This window comes from Hypanus sabinus, chromosome 16 (genome assembly GCF_030144855.1).
Source record: "Hypanus sabinus isolate sHypSab1 chromosome 16, sHypSab1.hap1, whole genome shotgun sequence".
NCBI lineage: Eukaryota > Metazoa > Chordata > Chondrichthyes > Myliobatiformes > Dasyatidae > Hypanus > Hypanus sabinus.
The window spans coordinates 83405743-83423633 of record NC_082721.1 but is presented as its reverse complement, the minus strand read 5'-3'; the positions used below and the strand labels follow the sequence as shown (position 1 = coordinate 83423633).

Here is a 17891-nt window from a genome sequence, read left to right as displayed (position 1 = left end):
GTATTGTTGTGATTATTGTTTTTCTTCTATGCACAATGACATGAAGATCACAGTATTGCAATGTTTGGAAAAGTGATGATACATCTCATTGCTTAGCAAGGCAGAGGTATCTATGGTGTCAGAGAGTGATACAGCGTACGATGCCTTTCCAGGTGGGTGGGGACAAATGCTTTTCTCAGTCTCAGACAAGCTATCTCAGTCATGACCCGGGTGTAGATGGACCACAGACTATGCTGTGAACTCACCACATCTGGTGGCAGCTTTTCCAGGTCATTGAAGGGTGAATCCAGGCTGTTGGTGTCGACGTTTAATATAACCACATCGTCCAGAGCTTTGCTCCTCACCCTCTGCAAAGAAAAGGCACATTCTGAGGGGCACAAAGTTTCACCGAAGGAATTCTCCCCTTTTGCTTTAGAAAACCTCTGTGAGAATGAGCTACTTCAGCAGACAAATGGTGATAAATGCTCCAAACACGATAGCCATCTCAAGATTCAATGGTAATGCCTGATATTTTTCATTTTTCCTTACCACAGAAGAGACTATTCACTCGATCAAGTCTCTGCCAGCTCTGCAAGTAGTCCCACTAGTCCCATTCCCACTCTCCCCTTTGTGCCCTGTAACCTGTGCTCTCCCACATATCCAGTAATTTGATTTAGACCTTTCCACCAGCCACCTATACCTTGATTAATTCACAGTAGACGATTACCCTCACAACCAGCACTTCTTGGGGAAGTGGGAAGAAATTGAAGCATCCAGAGGACACCCATGCAATTACAGGGAGAACATGCAAACTAACTTACTTCAGTACCACAAGTCAGAATTGAAATCAGGTCACTGGACTGAGGAAGCATCACTCGTGCTGTGAGAATTCCCACCCTCATTCATATCAGTGAGGTTCTCTTTTCTGCCAGTCTCTCCCCCCCCCCCACCACCCTGGCAGCATTTGCCCACCACCCTTCATTTACTTCTCCCCCCCCCCCCAGTCTACCTCTGACCTCTATCCCACCACTTCCTCATCTTCTCTTAATATGGGCCATCTCCATTCTCCACTTGTATTACTGCTGCAGGGTTTTGACCTGAAACAATTCCTACCCAACCCCACAGACGCTGCTCGACCACAAGAAAATAAATCTCAAGGTTGTATATAGTGACATATATATACTTTGATAATAAATTTACTTTGAACTTTGAGTCACTCATTTTTATTCTCTCAATGGCTGGAATGTGAAGCTTGTATTAAATATGTGGATGAGCCCAGCAGGACAGGCAGCATCTATGGGTGGGAATAAACAGTCAATGTTTCAGGTCTAGAGCCTTTGTCAGGACTGGAACGGATGAAGTCAGAATAAAATGGGGCAAGAGGATTAAGTACAAGGTGGCAGGTGATAGGCGAAAGTGGGAGAGGGAGAGGGGTGAAGTAAGGAGCTGGGAAGTTGATTGGTGAAAGAGATAGAGAGGGGAATCTGATAGGAGAGGACAGAAAACCACGGAAGAAAGGGAAGGGGAAGGAGCATCAGAGAAAGGTGATGGGTAGTTAAGAAGAGAAGGTATGAGAGGGAAATGGGGAACAGTGAAGGAGGGGGTGGGCAATTACCAGAAGTTCTAGAAATTGATGCTCATGCCATCAGGTTGGAGGCTGTGCTCCGTCTGCCACAAAAAGGGGGATCTCCCGGTGGCCACCCAGCTTCTTATTCTAACTTCTTCCCCCTTCCTTTGCAGTCCTGATGAAGGGTCTTGGCCCAAAACATTAACTATTTATTTCCATCCACAGATGCTGCCTGATCTGCTGAGTTCTTCCAGTACATTGCTTTAGACTTCCAGCATCTGTAGTTCCTCATGTCTATTGGGCTGTTGTGCAGTCAGCAATTGGGCTGGAAGGGCTATTCTGTGTTGTATCTCTTACTGAGTAAGTACATAGGAAAATAATAATGTTTGTAGAAATAATTAGTTAGACACAGGAATGGCATGCTAATGTAGCAGAAAGTGTAATGATTAACACTGTAAGATCAGGGTTTGATTCTTACTTCTTGTAAGAAGTTTGTAGGTTTTCCCTGTGACCACGTGGATTTCCTATGGATGCTCTAACGATCCCCCCCGCATTCCAAAGGCCAGGCTAGGGTTAGTGAGTTGTGGGCAGGACCTTGTGCTGACATGTGCAGGTTACCTAGCACAATCCTCACTGATTTGATTTGGCGCAAACTGCATGTTTCAATGTATATGTTACAATTAAAGCTAATCCTTAATCTTTAAATTAGCTTAATTTCCTTGCCCCTTTGTCATTCTCTCCCTACTAATCTCCCTCCTGCCATTTATCCCTGCAAGTGGAAGAAGTGCTACACCTGCCCATTCACGTTCACTCTCACCACCATTTAGGGCCCCAATCAGTCTTTCCAGGTGAGACAACACTTTACCGGCAGGTCTGTTGGGGTTATCTACTGTACCTGGTGCTCCTGGTGTGGTCTCTTCTCCACTGGTGAGACCTGATGTTGGTTGGAGGACCGCTTTGTTGAGCAGCTTTGCTCTGTCTGCTATGAAAGGTAGGTCTACCTGGTGACAACCATTTTAATTCGACTCCCTTTCCCATTCCCATTCAGACACGTCAGTTCATGGCCTCCTCTACTGCCACGACGAGACCAATCACAGATCGGAAAGGTAACATCTCGTATTCTGTCTAGGTATCCTGCTTTATGGCATGATCATTGATTTCTCTAACTCTGGTAATCTCTCCATCCTCCCCTTCTCTGTTTTTCTTTTCCCAATTCTGGCTCCTCTCTTATCCCTTCTCTTCTCCTCACTTGTCTATCTCCTTCCCCTGCTGTTCCTCCTCCTTTCCTTTCTCCCATAATCCACTCTCTTCTCCTATCAATTCTTTCTTCTCCAGTCCTTAACCTCTCCCACCTATCAGTTCCCAGCTTCTCACCTCACTTCCCCCCCACCCACCCGACTTCATCTATCACCTTTTAGCCTGTACCTTCCCTTCCCCCACACCTTCTTATTCTGGCTTCCTTCCCCTTCCTTTCCAGTCCCACTGAAGGGTATCAGCTTGAAACATCCTCTATTTATTTTTTTCCATAGCTTCTGCCTGACCTGCTGGGTCCCTCCAGCATCTTGTGTTTTTCACTCTTTAAACTTTAACACAGCGGCCGTAGAACCACTCACCTCCATTAGACTGCTATGGATCCCTATCAGGTAAGGCATTGGAGCACTGAAATAGACAAAAAGATAAACACTTTAACACATTTACTTCTTATCTCCATTCCAGCACAGACAGAGGCAATTGACTCTGAATGAGTAAGTTTATACTGGCAAAATGAAAATGTTTTCACTTCAATATGTACAAAGGCATGGTACAAAAAGATTAGTGTCACTGAATTTAGATACTTGGCTTTAAATTTAATAACATCACTCTTTTATCTGTGAGATGGCAGATGACAGTCACCGCTTACTCCTTAAGATAAGTTATCCCTTTCCTGGTGACTAATTCCCCAAAGGCACCAAATCTATTTGTATAGAACTTAATTTGAGTTTGAACCATCAGCAATAGCATATTGATGATTCAAACGCAAATTCAAGAGGGGTTTTCTGAAAGAGAAAGATAAGGAATTTGTTTAGGCGAACAGCCATGATTAAATCATGGAGTCATGTTGCATAGAAAAAGGCAGAACAAGAGCCCAGTCTAAACTCGTCCAATGTGCCTGTGTTTGGGCCATGTCCCTAAACCTTTCCTACCCATGTACCTATCTCCAAGAGAAAATCTGCAGATGCTGGAAATCCAAGTGTAACACGCTGTAACGTAATGGCCTCTCTGTACAGTTTCATTGCTAATGTAATGGTTTCTCTGTAACAGCAATGTTTGGATTATGACTAAAGATAACGGGGACTTTGGGATGTATGTTATTCAATGAGAGGGAGTTGTTCTTTCTTCTGGGCCTGAAAGAGAGATTTTCGTCAGGGAGAGAAGAAGGAGGAAGATGCGTGTGGAGAGAGCTGGTAGACCACTGGATGGAGTGGACTGGGAGTGAGGGTCCGAAGGCCAGCGATGCTCAGAGGAGGTCGATGGTTGATGAATGGCCTTATCAGTGAGCTCCAATGTGCACTTTTGACTTTTTCCTTAAAATGGGCCCTTTTTTATTTTCGTTACTAACCCTATATTCAGATTGAGCTATAAAGTTCAATCATTTAACTGCTTATGGTGTACTGCTTGATATTTTGCAGAGCGGGTTTGTAATCGGGCGACACATCACGCAGCATCCACACAAATGAGATTTCTCAGTTTGGAGGGGCCAAAAGCTGCCTTCCCCTAGATGCACACATGCTGGCCGAGCCTGAGGGTTAAACAAGCGACATACACTAAACGCTGGAGGAACTCAGCAGGCCAGACAGCATCGATGGAAAAGAGTATAGCTGACGATTCAGATCGAGGCTCTTCAATAGGACTGGAGAAAAAAGATGAGGAGTAGGAGTTATAAGGTGGGGAGTGGGGAGGAAGAAATACAGGGAGATAGGTGAAACTGGGAGGGGGAGAAGGGGTGAAGGAAAAAGCTGTGAAGTTGATTGGTGAAAGAGCCATGTACCTATCCAAGTACCTTATGTTTGTTAACGTACTGGCCACAACCTCCTCAGCAGCTCATTTGACCACCTTCTGAATCAATCAGAATCAGGTTTAATATCACCGGCATATTTCGTGAAATTTCAAGTTTCAAGTAAAATTTATTATCAGAGTACATACATGTCACCACATACAACCCTAAGATTCTTTTTCTGCAGGCATACTTTGCAAATCTATGGAACTGTAACTGAAAACTGTAAACACCAGGAACTGTAAACTGTAAACAAACTGTGAAAATGCAGATATAAATAAATAGTAATAAATAATAAGTGTGAAATACTGTAACAATATAACAGAGTCCTTAAATGAGTGTAGCAATCCCCTTTTGTTCAAGAGCCTGATGGTTGAGGGATAGAAACTGTTCTTGAACCTGGTGGTGTGAGTCCTGAGGCTCTTGTACCTTCTACCTGATGGTAGCAGCAAGGAAAGAGCATGGCTTTGGTCATGAAGATCTCTGATGATGGACACTGCTTTTCTACAGCAACGCTTCACGTCGACGTGCTCAATGGTTGGGAGGGTTTTACCCATGATGTACTGAACTGAATCCACCTTTTCTAGGATTTTCTACTGAATGGCATTGGTGTTCCCATACCAGGCCTAATGCAACCAGTCAGTACACTCTCCGCCACACATCTATAGAAATTTCCCGAGGTTTTTGATGACACGCCAAATGTCTGCAAACTCCTGAGGAAGTAGAGGTGCTGCCGTGCTTTCATTGCAATAATATTTATATGATGGGTCCAGGACATGCCCTCTGGGATTTAAACTCACTGACCCTCTCCACCTCTGATCCTCTGATGATTACTGGCGCTTGGACCTCTGGTTTTCCTCTTCTGAAGTCTACAATCACTTCTTTGGTTTTATTGACATTGAGAGAGAGGTTGTTGTTATTATACCACTCAGACAAGTTTTCAATCTGCCTCCTGTATGCTGATTCATCACCCCCTTTGATCCAAACTACAACAGTGGTGTCATCAGCAACCTTGTATATGGTGTTGGAGCTGTACTTAGCCACACAGTCATAGGTGTAAACTGAGTGGGACGGGGGCTAAGTACACATACACATCCCTGCAGTACTCCTGTGCTGATGGAGATTGTGGTGGAGATGCTTTTACCAATCCAAACTGACAGGGGTCTGTGTGAGGAAATCCAGGATCCAATTGCGCAAGGGTGTATTGAGGCCCAGGTCTTGGAGTTTACCGATTAGTTTTGAGGGGGTGAAGGTGTTAAATGCTGAGCTGTAATTGATAAGGAGCATCCTGATGAATGCATCTTTGCTGTCCAGATGTTCCAGGGTTGTGTGAAGAGCCAACGAGATAGCATCTACTGTGGACCTGTTGCTTCAGTAGGAGAATTGGAGCTGATCCAAGTCACCATTCAGACAGGAGCTGATAAGCTTCAATGCCACTTTCTCAAAACACTTCATCACTGTGGATGCAAGTGCCACTGGGTGGTACCATGTTCTTCTTGGGCACTTATGATTGAAGCCTGCTTGAACCACACACTGCTGGGGCGAGAGGCTGAAGATATCTGTGAATACACCAGCTAGTTGGTCCGCAAAGGTCTTCACACTCAGCTAGGGACTCTGTCCTCTGGATGCTTTACTTAGATCCTCTCTCTTGAAAGCAGCCCAAATGTCATCTTCAGTAGGATCTTCTGGAGACATGGGGTGTGCGACGATTCCTCCCTATTCTGGTGATCAAAGCAAGCACAGAAGTCATTGAGCTCATTTAGAAGCAAAGCTTTGCTGTCTCCTATGTTGCAAGTTTTAACTTTGTAGGAGGTTATGGGATTCAAGCCTTGCCACAACTGTCAACCATTCCTCATTGATTACAGTCTTGTCTGGAATCTTCCACTTTGCCCGAGTATTTGCTTTAGCATTCTCGATCTCCAGAATTTAATGCTTCTGATCTGGCTTTCAGCAGGTTCCGGATTTCATTGTTCGTCCAGGGCTTCTGAATGGGGAAAACCCTGAATTATTTTGTGGGAGCCACACTCATCCACTGCTGTTTTAATAAAGTCTGTAACCACCCTTTAGTCATTCAGGTCTTCAGATGAGTTCTTGAACACGGCTCAGTCCACTGACTCAAGACAATCCTGTAACTGTTCCTCTGCCTTCTACAACCATCTCTTGGTTGTCTTGATCTCTGGAGCCTTGCTCCTTAGGCTCTGTCTGTACGTAGGTAGCAGGAGTACAGCCAAACGATCCAACTTGCCAAAATGCGGTCTCGAGAAGGAGCTGTTAACTTTGCAGCAGCAGTACAATGCAATACATAATACATATAGAAAAAACCTGAATTACATTATGTGTATATTTTGTTTTATATTAAATAGTTAAGTTAAAGTAAATAGTGCAAAAACCAAAATTTTAAAAAAGTAGTAAGGTTCATGGGTTCAGTGTCCATTTAGAAAATCGTACGGTGGAGGGGAAGAAGCTGTTCTTGAATCGTTGAGTGCGTGCCTTCAAGCTCCTGTATCTCATTTCTGATGGTAACAATGAAGAGAGGGCCCCTTCTGGTTGATGGGGGTACTTAATGATGGATGCTGCCTTCCTGAAGCACTGCTCCTTGAAGATGTCTTTAGTTTTATGGAGGTTAGTATCCATGATGGAGCTGATTAATTTTATAAGTTTCTGTAGCTTACTTTGATCCTGTGCAGCAGCAGCAGCCACCCCCCCCCCCATACCAGATGGTGATGCAGCTAGTCAGAATGCTCTGCACGATACATCTGCAAAATTTTTCATATGTTTTAGGTAACGAACTAAATCTCCTCAAACTCCTAATGAAGTATAGCGGCTGTCTTGCCTTCTTTATAGCTGCATCAATATATTGTGACCAGGTTAGATCCTCAGAGATATTGACACTCGGGAACTTGAAATTGCTCACTCTTTCCACTTCTGATCTCTCTGTGAGAATTGGTGTGTGTTCCCTTGTCTTAGCCTTTCTGAAGTCCACAATCAGCTCTTTGGTCTTACTAACATTGAATGCATGGTTGTTGCTATGACACCACTCAACTAGCTGGTATATCTCACTCGTGTACACCCTCTCATCACCATCTGAGATTCTGCCAGCAAATTTCTAGATGGTTTACAGAACTGAAAAATAGTGTGCCAATAGTGTTGTATACTGTGTCCAGTGCTCCTGGTGTGGCCTTTTATATATTGGTGAGACCCGACGCAGACTGGGAGACCATTTCGCCGAACACCTTCGCTTGGTCCGCCAGAGAAAGCAGCATCTCCCAGTGGCCACACATTTTAATTCCTCGTCCCACTCCCATTCTGAATTGTCCATCTATGGCCTCCTCTATTGTCAAAATGAATCCAAACTCAGGTTGGAGGAACAACACCTTATATACCGGCTGGGTAGCCTCCAACCTGATGGCATGAACATTGACTTCTCTAACTTCCGTTAATGCCCCTCCTCCCCTTCTTACCCCATCCCTGACATATATAGTTGTTTTTTTTCCTCCCTCTCTGCCCATCACTCTGCCTGTTCTCCATCTCCCTCTGGTGCTCCCCCCACTTCTTTCTCCCGAGGCCTCCTGTCCCATGATCCTTTCCCTTCTCCAGATCAGTATTACTTTCGCCAATCACCTTTCCAGCTCTTTGCTTCATCCCACCCCCTCCGGTCTTCTCCTTTCATTTCCCATTTCCCTCTCCCCCCACTACTTTCAAATCTCTTAGTATCTGTCTCTTCAGTTAGTCCTGACGAAGGGTCTCGGCCTGAAACTTCGACAGTGCTTCTCCTTATAGATGCTGCCTGGCCTGCTGTGTTCCACCAGCATTTTGTGTGTTGTTCGAATTTCCAGCATCTGCAGATTTCCCCGTGTGTGCCAACTTAAACGAAGTTTGTGGTGTGCGCCCATTCTGAGGAACAGATGACACTGCCATTCACAACTTCTACCATTACAACCAACAATGAGGGAGGAAAAGGAAATCTTACCAACAGTAGTCAAGGAGATGTGGCGGGAGCACCGGGATGTATATGTGTTGCCAGTACATGGGATAGAGCATTGCAGATGAACCGTGCACACATGCAGTTAACTGTGGATGAGGGAGGAAAAAGTTCAACAAGTCAGCTAGAGTGCAACCACAACTGGAAAAATCCAGGGTAATTCCCTATGAATAACAGGGGCAGTAGAATAAGGGAAAATGGGAGCATAACATGGAGAAGCTCCAGAAACTAGGACCTGGGGAATGGGGGATACTAAGACACCACTCAACTAGCTGTTATACTAGCTGGGGAGTAGATTGTGTGGTGAAGACATTACAGCAAGTGGTAAATGTGCAGCAAGAGGTTCCTGAAGGCAAAGGGATAGAGAAACGTTCCCTCTCCCGAACTTTATCCCTTGTGCCAAGTTTTTTCCTTACAGCTGCCTTGCTATCTCCACATCACCCATAGGCTAATTACAGTGGATTCTGGTTAATTGGGGCAGCTGTTTACTTGGGACAACTCTTAAAGAACAAAAAATAAATTGAGAAAATGTCCAATAATATTCCCTTCATTTATTTGGGACACTATGCCACTTAATTGGGCAGGAGACTGTTACTGAACAATTTCTAATTAGCGTCAGTTGCGTGCACTTGTGTGGCCGTTAGGCCGTTACAGCCATCAGTTTTTAAATAGCATTATTTGTAGTTGTGTGCTTTTGTATTCAAAAAGCAGTGATTTTTGGTGAGAAATAAGCAGTAAGACAATTTGGAACTGTTTTGCTTGCTGCTGTTTCAAGCAGTCAGGCTTGGAAAAGCCAGAAACGGCCAGGAGTGAAAATGAAATGATTCCACAGCTTCAACAAGTTAAGAATTATGAATAATTTGAAGGTTAAATTGGACCTCAAATAGACTGTTATCTGAACAGATAGACTAGAGCAGAACCACTGACAAACAAGTGAAAGTTAGAAGGATTGCTCCCGCCCAACTGGGCTGGGCACGTACCGTGCTCAGTTTACTGCAAGTGATGATAATGCGTCTCTCATGCAGCATGCTAGCGAAGAGATGCAACATGCTGTTTACGTCAACAGCAACCACATATTCTGTCAGGTTCCTCTGTAATGCAAAGTACATTTAGCCCAAAAAGAGCAACAAGCAGAAACATGTACTGTACATGTTGATATTTACTGGAGAACCTGAAGTATTGTGAGCAGCTTTGGGCCATGTATTTTCCAACATTGCATTTCATTTGCCACTTTCTTACCCATTCTCCTAATCTGTCTAAGTCCTTCTGCAGCCTACCTGTTTCCTCAACATTACCCATCTCTCCACCAATCATTGTATCATCTGCAAACTTGGCAACAAAGCCATCTATTCCATCATCTAAATCATCGATATACAGCACAAACAGGCCCATAGCTATCAAACGCTATTCATATGACAAGTCTTTCAATCCCGGAATCATTTTCAAAAACCTCCTTTGAACCCTCTCCAGTCTCAGCAGATCCTTCCTTAGATAGGAGACCCAGAATCACTCACAGAGGGATCGTAGGACACTAAGACAACTGGATGACCAGGCTGCAGAGTCAGTATTCATGTTCTGATTTGAGCATTTATTGCAACTACACATTCCTGTCCTGATATGTCGACCCATGGCCTCCTCTTGTGCCAAGATGAGGCCACCCTCAGGGTATTCAGAGCAACGTCTTATATTCTACCTAGGTAGCCTCCAATCTGAGAACATGAATATTGATTTCTCCTTCCAGCAAAAAGTGATTCGCTCCCCTTCACTCTTCCTCTATTCCCCATTACTGCTTCTTACCTCTTCTCAGCTGCCTATTACTTCTGCCTGGATCTCCTCCTTCTTCCATTCCTCCTGCGGTCTACTGTCCTCTCCTATCAGATTCCTTCTTCTTTAGCACTTTACCCTTCCCATCCACTGGCTTCCCCTATCACTCCCAGCTAGTCCTCCCCTCCTCCCCCACGCTTCCCCTATCACTCCCAGCTAGTCCTCCCCTCCTCCCCCACTGGCTTCCCCTATCACTCCCAGCTAGTCCTTCCCTCCTCCCCCACGCTTCCCCTATCACTCCCAGCTAGTCCTCCCCTCCTCCCCCACGCTTCCCCTATCACTCCCAGCTAGTCCTCCCCTCCTCCCCCACGCTTCCCCTATCACTCCCAGCTAGTCCTCCCCTCCTCCCCCACGCTTCCCCTATCACTCCCAGCTAGTCCTCCCCTCCTCCCCCACTGGCTTCCCCTATCACCCCCAGCTAGTCCTCCCCTCCTCCCCCACGCTTCCCCTATCACTCCCAGCTAGTCCTCCCCTCCTCCCCCACTGGCTTTCCCTATCACTCCCAGCTAGTCCTTCCCCTCCTCCCCCTCTGGCTTCCCCTATCACCCCTAGCTAGTCCTTCCCTCCTCCCCCACGCATCTCCTATCACCCCCCAGCTAGTCCTTCCCTCCTCCCCCACGCATCTCCTATCACTCCCAGCTAGTCCTCCCCTCCTCCCCCTCTGGCTTCTCCTATCACCCCCCAGCTAGTCCTCCCCTCCTCCCCCTCTGGCTTCCCCTATCACTCCCAGCTAGTCCTCCCCTCCTCCCCCACTGGCTTTCCCTATCACCCCTAGCTAGTCCTCCCCTCCTCCCCCACTGGCTTCCCCTATCACTCCCAGCTAGTCCTCCCCTCCTCCCCCACGCTTCCCCTAACACTCCCAGCTAGTCCTCCCCTCCTCCCCCACTGGCTTCCCCTATCACTCCCAGCTAGTCCTCCCCTCCTCCCCCACTGGCTTCCCCTATCACCCCCAGCTAGTCCTTCCCCTCCTCCCCCTCTGGCTTCCCCTATCACCCCTAGCTAGTCCTTCCCTCCTCCCCCACGCATCTCCTATAACCCCCCAGCTAGTCCTCCCCTCCTCCCCCACTGGCTTTCCCTATCACTCCCAGCTAGTCCTTCCCCTCCTCCCCCTCTGGCTTCCCCTATCACCCCTAGCTAGTCCTTCCCTCCTCCCCCACGCATCTCCTATCACCCCCCAGCTAGTCCTTCCCTCCTCCCCCACTGGCTTCCCCTATCACTCCCAGCTAGTCCTCCCCTCCTCCCCCACTGGCTTCCCCTATCACCCCCAGCTAGTCCTCCCCTCCTCCCCCACTGGCTTTCCCTATCACTCCCAGCTAGTCCTTCCCCTCCTCCCCCTCTGGCTTCCCCTATCACCCCTAGCTAGTCCTTCCCTCCTCCCCCACGCATCTCCTATCACCCCCCAGCTAGTCCTCCCCCACTGGCTTCCCCTATCACCCCCAGCTAGTCCTCCCCTCCTCCCCCACGCTTCCCCTAACACTCCCAGCTAGTCCTCCCCTCCTCCCCCACTGGCTTCCCCTATCACTCCCAGCTAGTCCTTCCCCTCCTCCCCCTCTGGCTTCCCCTATCACCCCTAGCTAGTCCTTCCCTCCTCCCCCACGCATCTCCTATCACCCCCCAGCTAGTCCTTCCCTCCTCCCCCACTGGCTTCCCCTATCACCCCCAGCTAGTCTTCCCCTCCTCCCCCACTGGCTTCTTTATTTTAGTGTCTTCCCTCTTCCTTTCCAGTCCTGAAAAATGTTCTCAGCCCAAAAACATTGACTGTTTATTCATTTCCACAGATGCTGTATGACGTGCTAAGTTCCTCAAGCATTTTAAGACCATAAGACATAGGAGCAGAAGCAGGCCATTCGGCCCATCAAGTCTGCTCTGCCATTCAATCATGGTCTGATCTAATTCTTCCAGTCATCCCCACTCCCCTGCTTTCACCCCATACCCTTTGATGCCCTGGGCTAATCAAGAACCTATCTATTGTGTCTTAAATGCACCCAATGACTTGTGTGTACTGTGTATGTTTGATTGCATTCTGTCTGTCCCCATTCTCTCCTTTTCTTTTAAACAGTCTTACAAGCACTTTTCCCTGGCTGAGTTCATTATCAGTCTGATTTTTAAATGTCCTTCAAATGTGCATTCTAGCAGGGGAGTAGGGGCTGGAATGGGTTAGTTTTGGGTTAATGCCACATTAACCAGAAACTAACACGGATTGACTGATTTATTGTTTCACTGGTTGAGTCTCTGGCTGATAACTGTACAAGCATGAATGTGACAGAGTGAGAACATGGTAAGGTATGTGATGATAGTGAGACAGTGTACGACATTGTCGGTGCAAGTAAACATCTGAGTTCATGTTTGAGTCTGGAAAGTGAGTGAGCATGCACATGAAAATAATTCTACTGTGGTCAAATATCTTTTACACTTACAAGGTATAAGACAGGAATCCACGTGGTAGATTAAATCAGCACACCAGTATCGTTATTGGGGTGGAAAGAAAGAATAAAATCAGAAAATGGGTGGGCTCCTGATACCTCTTTGCTAAACTAAATTTTGCCATTGGCCAGACTGCCCACAGGGAATAACCCATCGCCCACCAGTCTGAAACCACCACCTCAGCCTCCCCCTCCCATCAGCACCCCCTCACATCCCGTGATACTTACACTCTCTGGGATTGTAGGCAAGCTGTTGCTGTCAGGGGCAATGAAATAAGAAAGCTGGGGAGAACAAAGAGGAGACAAAGGTCACATAATTGTAAAGATTACTGTCTGCAGAGTCTTATTTATGTCAGTGATTAGATTGAGAATTGATCAACACTGGAAGGCATGTCCTCCAACGATGACAAGATTGACATCAAGTGGTTAATGGAAAATGACAGAAACAATACTGAAATGGTAAAGGTTGTCATGGTAATAAAAGTGTCGAAGCATGAGATCTCTTTCATTGTTTTCTGTTCTTACCCCACCCTCTCATTTCCTCTCTTATTCTTTTGTTCCTTTCCTCTACAATTTAACATACAGTAGGTGACTTCACTGCGAAGTGGGCCTTTTGTCCTGGACAAATGGTCATCTGCACCTATCAAGGTTTGTTTAATTTTCTTTTTGTGAGCTCTACTTCTGACAAACATAGCTCAGTTTCCCCTTCTAATGTGATCAGTATTAAGCCTTCAGGATGGAGGGAGGGGTGGGGGAGGTACAGTGGGATATCCCAATATCCCAAGTTGATGGCAATTCCTACTTCTAGTACTTTTTTCGTGTTTTCCCCACCCTCCCTTCCCTCTTCTTCTATTCCTCATTCTGGCCTATCTCTCCTCCTCACCTGCCTATCATCTCTCCTTGGTGTCCCTCCTTCTCCCCTTTCTCTGATGGTCCACTCTCTTCTCCAGCCCAATATCTTTCCCAGTACCTGGATTTACCTATCACCTTCTAACTTGTCCTCCCCCCTCCCAACCTTTTTATTCTCGTGTCTTGCCCCCCTTTTTTTCTAGTCCCAATGAAGTGTCTTGGCTGGAAATGTTGGGTGTTATTCACTTCCATAGATGCTGCCTGACCTGCTGGGTTCCTGTATCATTTTGTGTCTGCTGCTCTGGAGTTCCAGCATCTGCACAATCTTATCCTTCAGTCCTCAATATGAGCCACTGTACTCTGTGCTTGGACCGAGCATCTCATCTGTCTGTTGAAGAAGGGCTTTCATCCCCTAAGGAGTCACTAGGATTCTACCCATGGGACTATAAAAGCCAAATTGTAGAGTAAATGACCTATAAGCGGAATTTACCAGGGACTAACCCTTGCTGAGAAAAGGAAAGGTAACAGCCTACTCACACTGCAGTTAGAGTTCAGGTTAGTTCACAGCAGGCAAGTTTTCTACACCACATGTGGCATATGTTGCTAGTTAATTTGATCAACATGCAGGTGTGGGGTTAGATGCTGTTTAGTTATTGGGTTAATCTTGTCATTGCCAGTACAGTGGTGTTGGTCATCGGGTTTTGCCCGACTCACCGGTGCCATACCACTACCAGCATCCCTCTTCATGTCTTTCAGAAATCGTTCCGTCGTAACTCCCAGCTGTTGGGCCTTGTGAGACAGTATCGTGTGATTATTGTTCATTCTGAAATATCACATTACAACCTTATATTTTAGCATTTTTGCACTATGAAATGCCTCGATTTTCTTGTTCTCAGGAATGATTCAGTAATGAATACTTTTGTCTGAGTTGGTCAGTTGTGGATCCAAGGCATAAAAAGACTTGAGCACACAGTCCTTAGCAATAGACACAGTAAACGCTGCAGGAACTCAGAGAGTCAGGCAGTATCTATAGAGAGGAATAAACAGTTGACTTTGCGAGTTGAGACCCTTCTTCAGTACTGGAAAGGAAGGGGGAAGAAGCCAGAATTTAAAACAATCCTTCCAGTCCTGATGACGTATTTTGGCCTAAAACGTCGACTGTTTATTGCTCCTCACAGATGCTGATTGACCTGCTGAATTTCTCTAACATTTTGTCTGTGTTGCTTTGGATTTCCAGCATCTACAAAAACTCTTTATGTTTAGCACACATGACTCTGTCAGTTGCAGGTGTGCTGCACTGTTAAAACAAGTTATCCTGTGTTCTCTCACTTAGATGAAAAAGACTGTGTGGCTCCAAATCTTTCTGTTTAAATGTGCATGGGATGTGATCACCATTGACAATTGTTTTTCCACCCTTACTTGCCCCTGAACTAAGGAGGCAATTTACTCTCATCTACATACTGTAAGGGTGGCAGATTTCCTCCGTCAAAAGAAGGATATTGAAGGACCAGACAGATTTACACAACAGCCTTTGTTACCAGCATTGATATGAACATTAATTCCATATTTAAGAAAAAATTTTCAAAGTTAAATTCCACAGCTGCAATGGCCAGACTAATGCAATCATTTCTGCATGCCAACATACCCACCAAAGTAGCTGGGTGTGTGTGAGTGTCTTAATCAATGTCACCAACAAAATTATTTGGTTATTATTCTAATACAGCTCCCTGTGCACAGATTGATCCAGGTTTCTTAGAACAGTGCCTACATTCCTAAGGCACTTTATTCCCTGAGCTCTTGATCGGGATTATAGAAGTGCAAGATTTTCTTCAAAGGAAATCTTGTGTATGTGATTGCAGTAAAATGGGGATAGCAGGATTTCCGGTGAAGACCGTTGGCTTATTTTAGCCATTCTTACCATCCTGGAATTACTGAAACCATCTACAGTGGGCCAGTTGATCTCAGCTGTTCAATGTGCCTTTTGTAGTCTGTCTGCTTCCTGGGTTCAGACTGGGAGCAGAAACAGACTGTTGATTGGTTACTGGATACAAACCAGTTTGGATACCCCAGGCAGTGGAAGAAGTGGAGTTAGTATGGCTTTATTCTATGTACTTACAAATTCAAGATTGAGCGGAGAGTCTGACCGGGGTGGTGGCTGAGCGTGCAGAAGGCTCAGGAGCTCTTTCATTTCATCGTACTGCAGAAAGAAAAATGCATGCATGATACTTCAGGCTGAGCAGGGCTGTGGAGCTAAAACATTATCAGAGGCCAGAAAATTAAAAAAATGGAAGTAATCATGTGGAAACATTCCTAGAGTTAAAAATCTATTATTGGGACAAAGTAGAGTGAGCTGTACCCTGCAGTTAACCCATACTGCACACACCAGTCAGATACTTACACAATCCCAACTCCAGGATCAGATAGGAATAACCTTGAAGAATGTGTGGGTAAACAACAGGGACTGACTGTCCTTGTCCTCAACTGTCTGGAACAGTGAATAGATAGCAAACTGACAAGAGGGTCCCTCTGTCATACTATGTGGCCTAATGTCAGGTACATATAGCCAGAATCTGAAGAGTAGGTATTCAAATATTAACATAGGGGCTGTCACTTCTTACATTCTATAGTCATTTGAAATGCCAACTCATTCAGGCCATGTAAACTGAAGTCTGGAAGCCCTTAAACCTATCTTGTAATCTATAAGACCACAGGATAAAGGAACAGAATTAGGCTATTTGGCCCATTGAGTCTGTTCTATTTTCCCTCTCAGCCCCATTCTCCTACCATCTTCCCATACCCTTTTATGCCCTGACTAATCAAGAATCTATCAACTTCTGCCTGATGACTTTCCACAGCACCTGTGGCTTTGAATTCCACTCTGTGGCTAAAGAATTTCCTCCTCATCTCCATTCTATAAAGACATCCATCTATTCTGAAGCTGTGTCCTCTGGTTCTAGACTCTCCCACCGAAGGAAACATCTTCTCAGCACCAACTCTATAAAGGCCATTTAACATTCGATAGGTTTCAATGAGGTTACCTCTTATTCTTTTGAATTCTAATGAACACAGACCCAGAGCCTCCACTGTCTATTGTTTTATGTCATTTCATTTACGCTGCCACCACTGTAAAGCAGGTTCTCACTAAGAGACATTTTTCACACAACAACCTGCAAGTTAGAAGGTGGAGTCGGCCATTTGGCCTGTCATTTACTCCACTATTTGATGAAACTATCTCTGTTCTAACCTTAATACTGCAGTGATTCCCTGCAGTCACTGCAGGAGAAGGACAAGATGGACTCAGTGGGGTGGTTCCCTGAGCAGACTCTCCGGTTCATCTGGCAAATTGCCTCATCGCCAGACCTCACAAACAGGCACCGAGACCTTGCTTGGCTGGCGGTGAGCGGGACCATCCCGGTCAGATCCCTCCTGTACGCCCGGGACGTCATCTCCACACCCCGCTGCCCATGGGAGGACTGCAGTGAGGAGGAGTCGGTGACCCACCTCGTTGCTCACTGTGGGTTCGCAGAGAAGGTGTGGAGGAGGATGGAAGGGACAGTGTCGAGGTTCATCCCCAGCAGCTGAGTAACAGAGGACTCTCTGATCTACCGGTTATTCACGGGGACGCACACGGAGACCAACGTCCGGTGCTGCTGGCAGATCATCAACTCGGTCAAAGACGCTCTTTGGTCAGCCTGTAACTTGACGGTCTACCAGCACATGGAGATGTTTGTGGGAGAATGCTGCCAACTGGCACATTCTCGGCTGCAGGAGAACGTACTGAGGGACGCACTCAAACACGGTGCAGCCACTGTAAGGGTCCGGTGGGGAAGGACCACAGTTTAGGATTCTTCTACCGCGGGAGTTGAGGGGTAGGGTGGCGGGGAGTATATCCCTCAACAAGGGTATGTAAATATGAAACAACAGAGTGCCACGTGGGTGGCTGAAAGTGTGGAAATGTAAAGAATGTAGAGGACACGTCTGTAACGGATTGAATGTTATTGTAAATAATTCATTGTAAATAATTTTATTTTTGAATAAAGTATATTTTGCTTAAAAAATTCCCCTTCACCACTAGGTGGCCAAATGCACTGTGACAAAAGACAAAAATTGTGGAGAGCGTGGAGGAGTAGCATCTAAAGGAAACTCTTCCTCAGAATATGGACTAACATGAAGGCAATTCCCAAGGAATGTGACAAAGGGTGCCAAGAAGCATTCTGGGGCCAGGGTCTGTCA

At 46.0% G+C, this 17891-nt stretch overlaps 1 protein-coding gene across 8 annotated transcripts in view; it reads right to left on the bottom strand.

Annotated features, from left to right (window-relative positions):
• LOC132406514 (DENN domain-containing protein 1B-like) overlaps nucleotides 1-17891 on the bottom strand; it is a 127184-nt gene that overhangs the window by 24002 nt on the left and 85291 nt on the right. For 6 of the 8 annotated variants that reach the window (XM_059992291.1, XM_059992292.1, XM_059992290.1 and 3 more), the window contains 7 exons: nucleotides 15775-15855; nucleotides 14373-14447; nucleotides 13038-13091; nucleotides 9543-9653; nucleotides 8551-8651; nucleotides 3160-3205; nucleotides 246-347 (listed from right to left, as the gene is read on the bottom strand). In XM_059992291.1, coding sequence (XP_059848274.1) covers nucleotides 246-347; nucleotides 3160-3205; nucleotides 8551-8651; nucleotides 9543-9653; nucleotides 13038-13091; nucleotides 14373-14447; nucleotides 15775-15855 — 570 coding nt within the window. The remainder of the gene's footprint in view (nucleotides 1-245; nucleotides 348-3159; nucleotides 3206-8550; nucleotides 8652-9542; nucleotides 9654-13037; nucleotides 13092-14372; nucleotides 14448-15774; nucleotides 15856-17891) is intronic. The other 2 variants (XM_059992289.1, XM_059992295.1) reach the window with 1 other exon arrangement.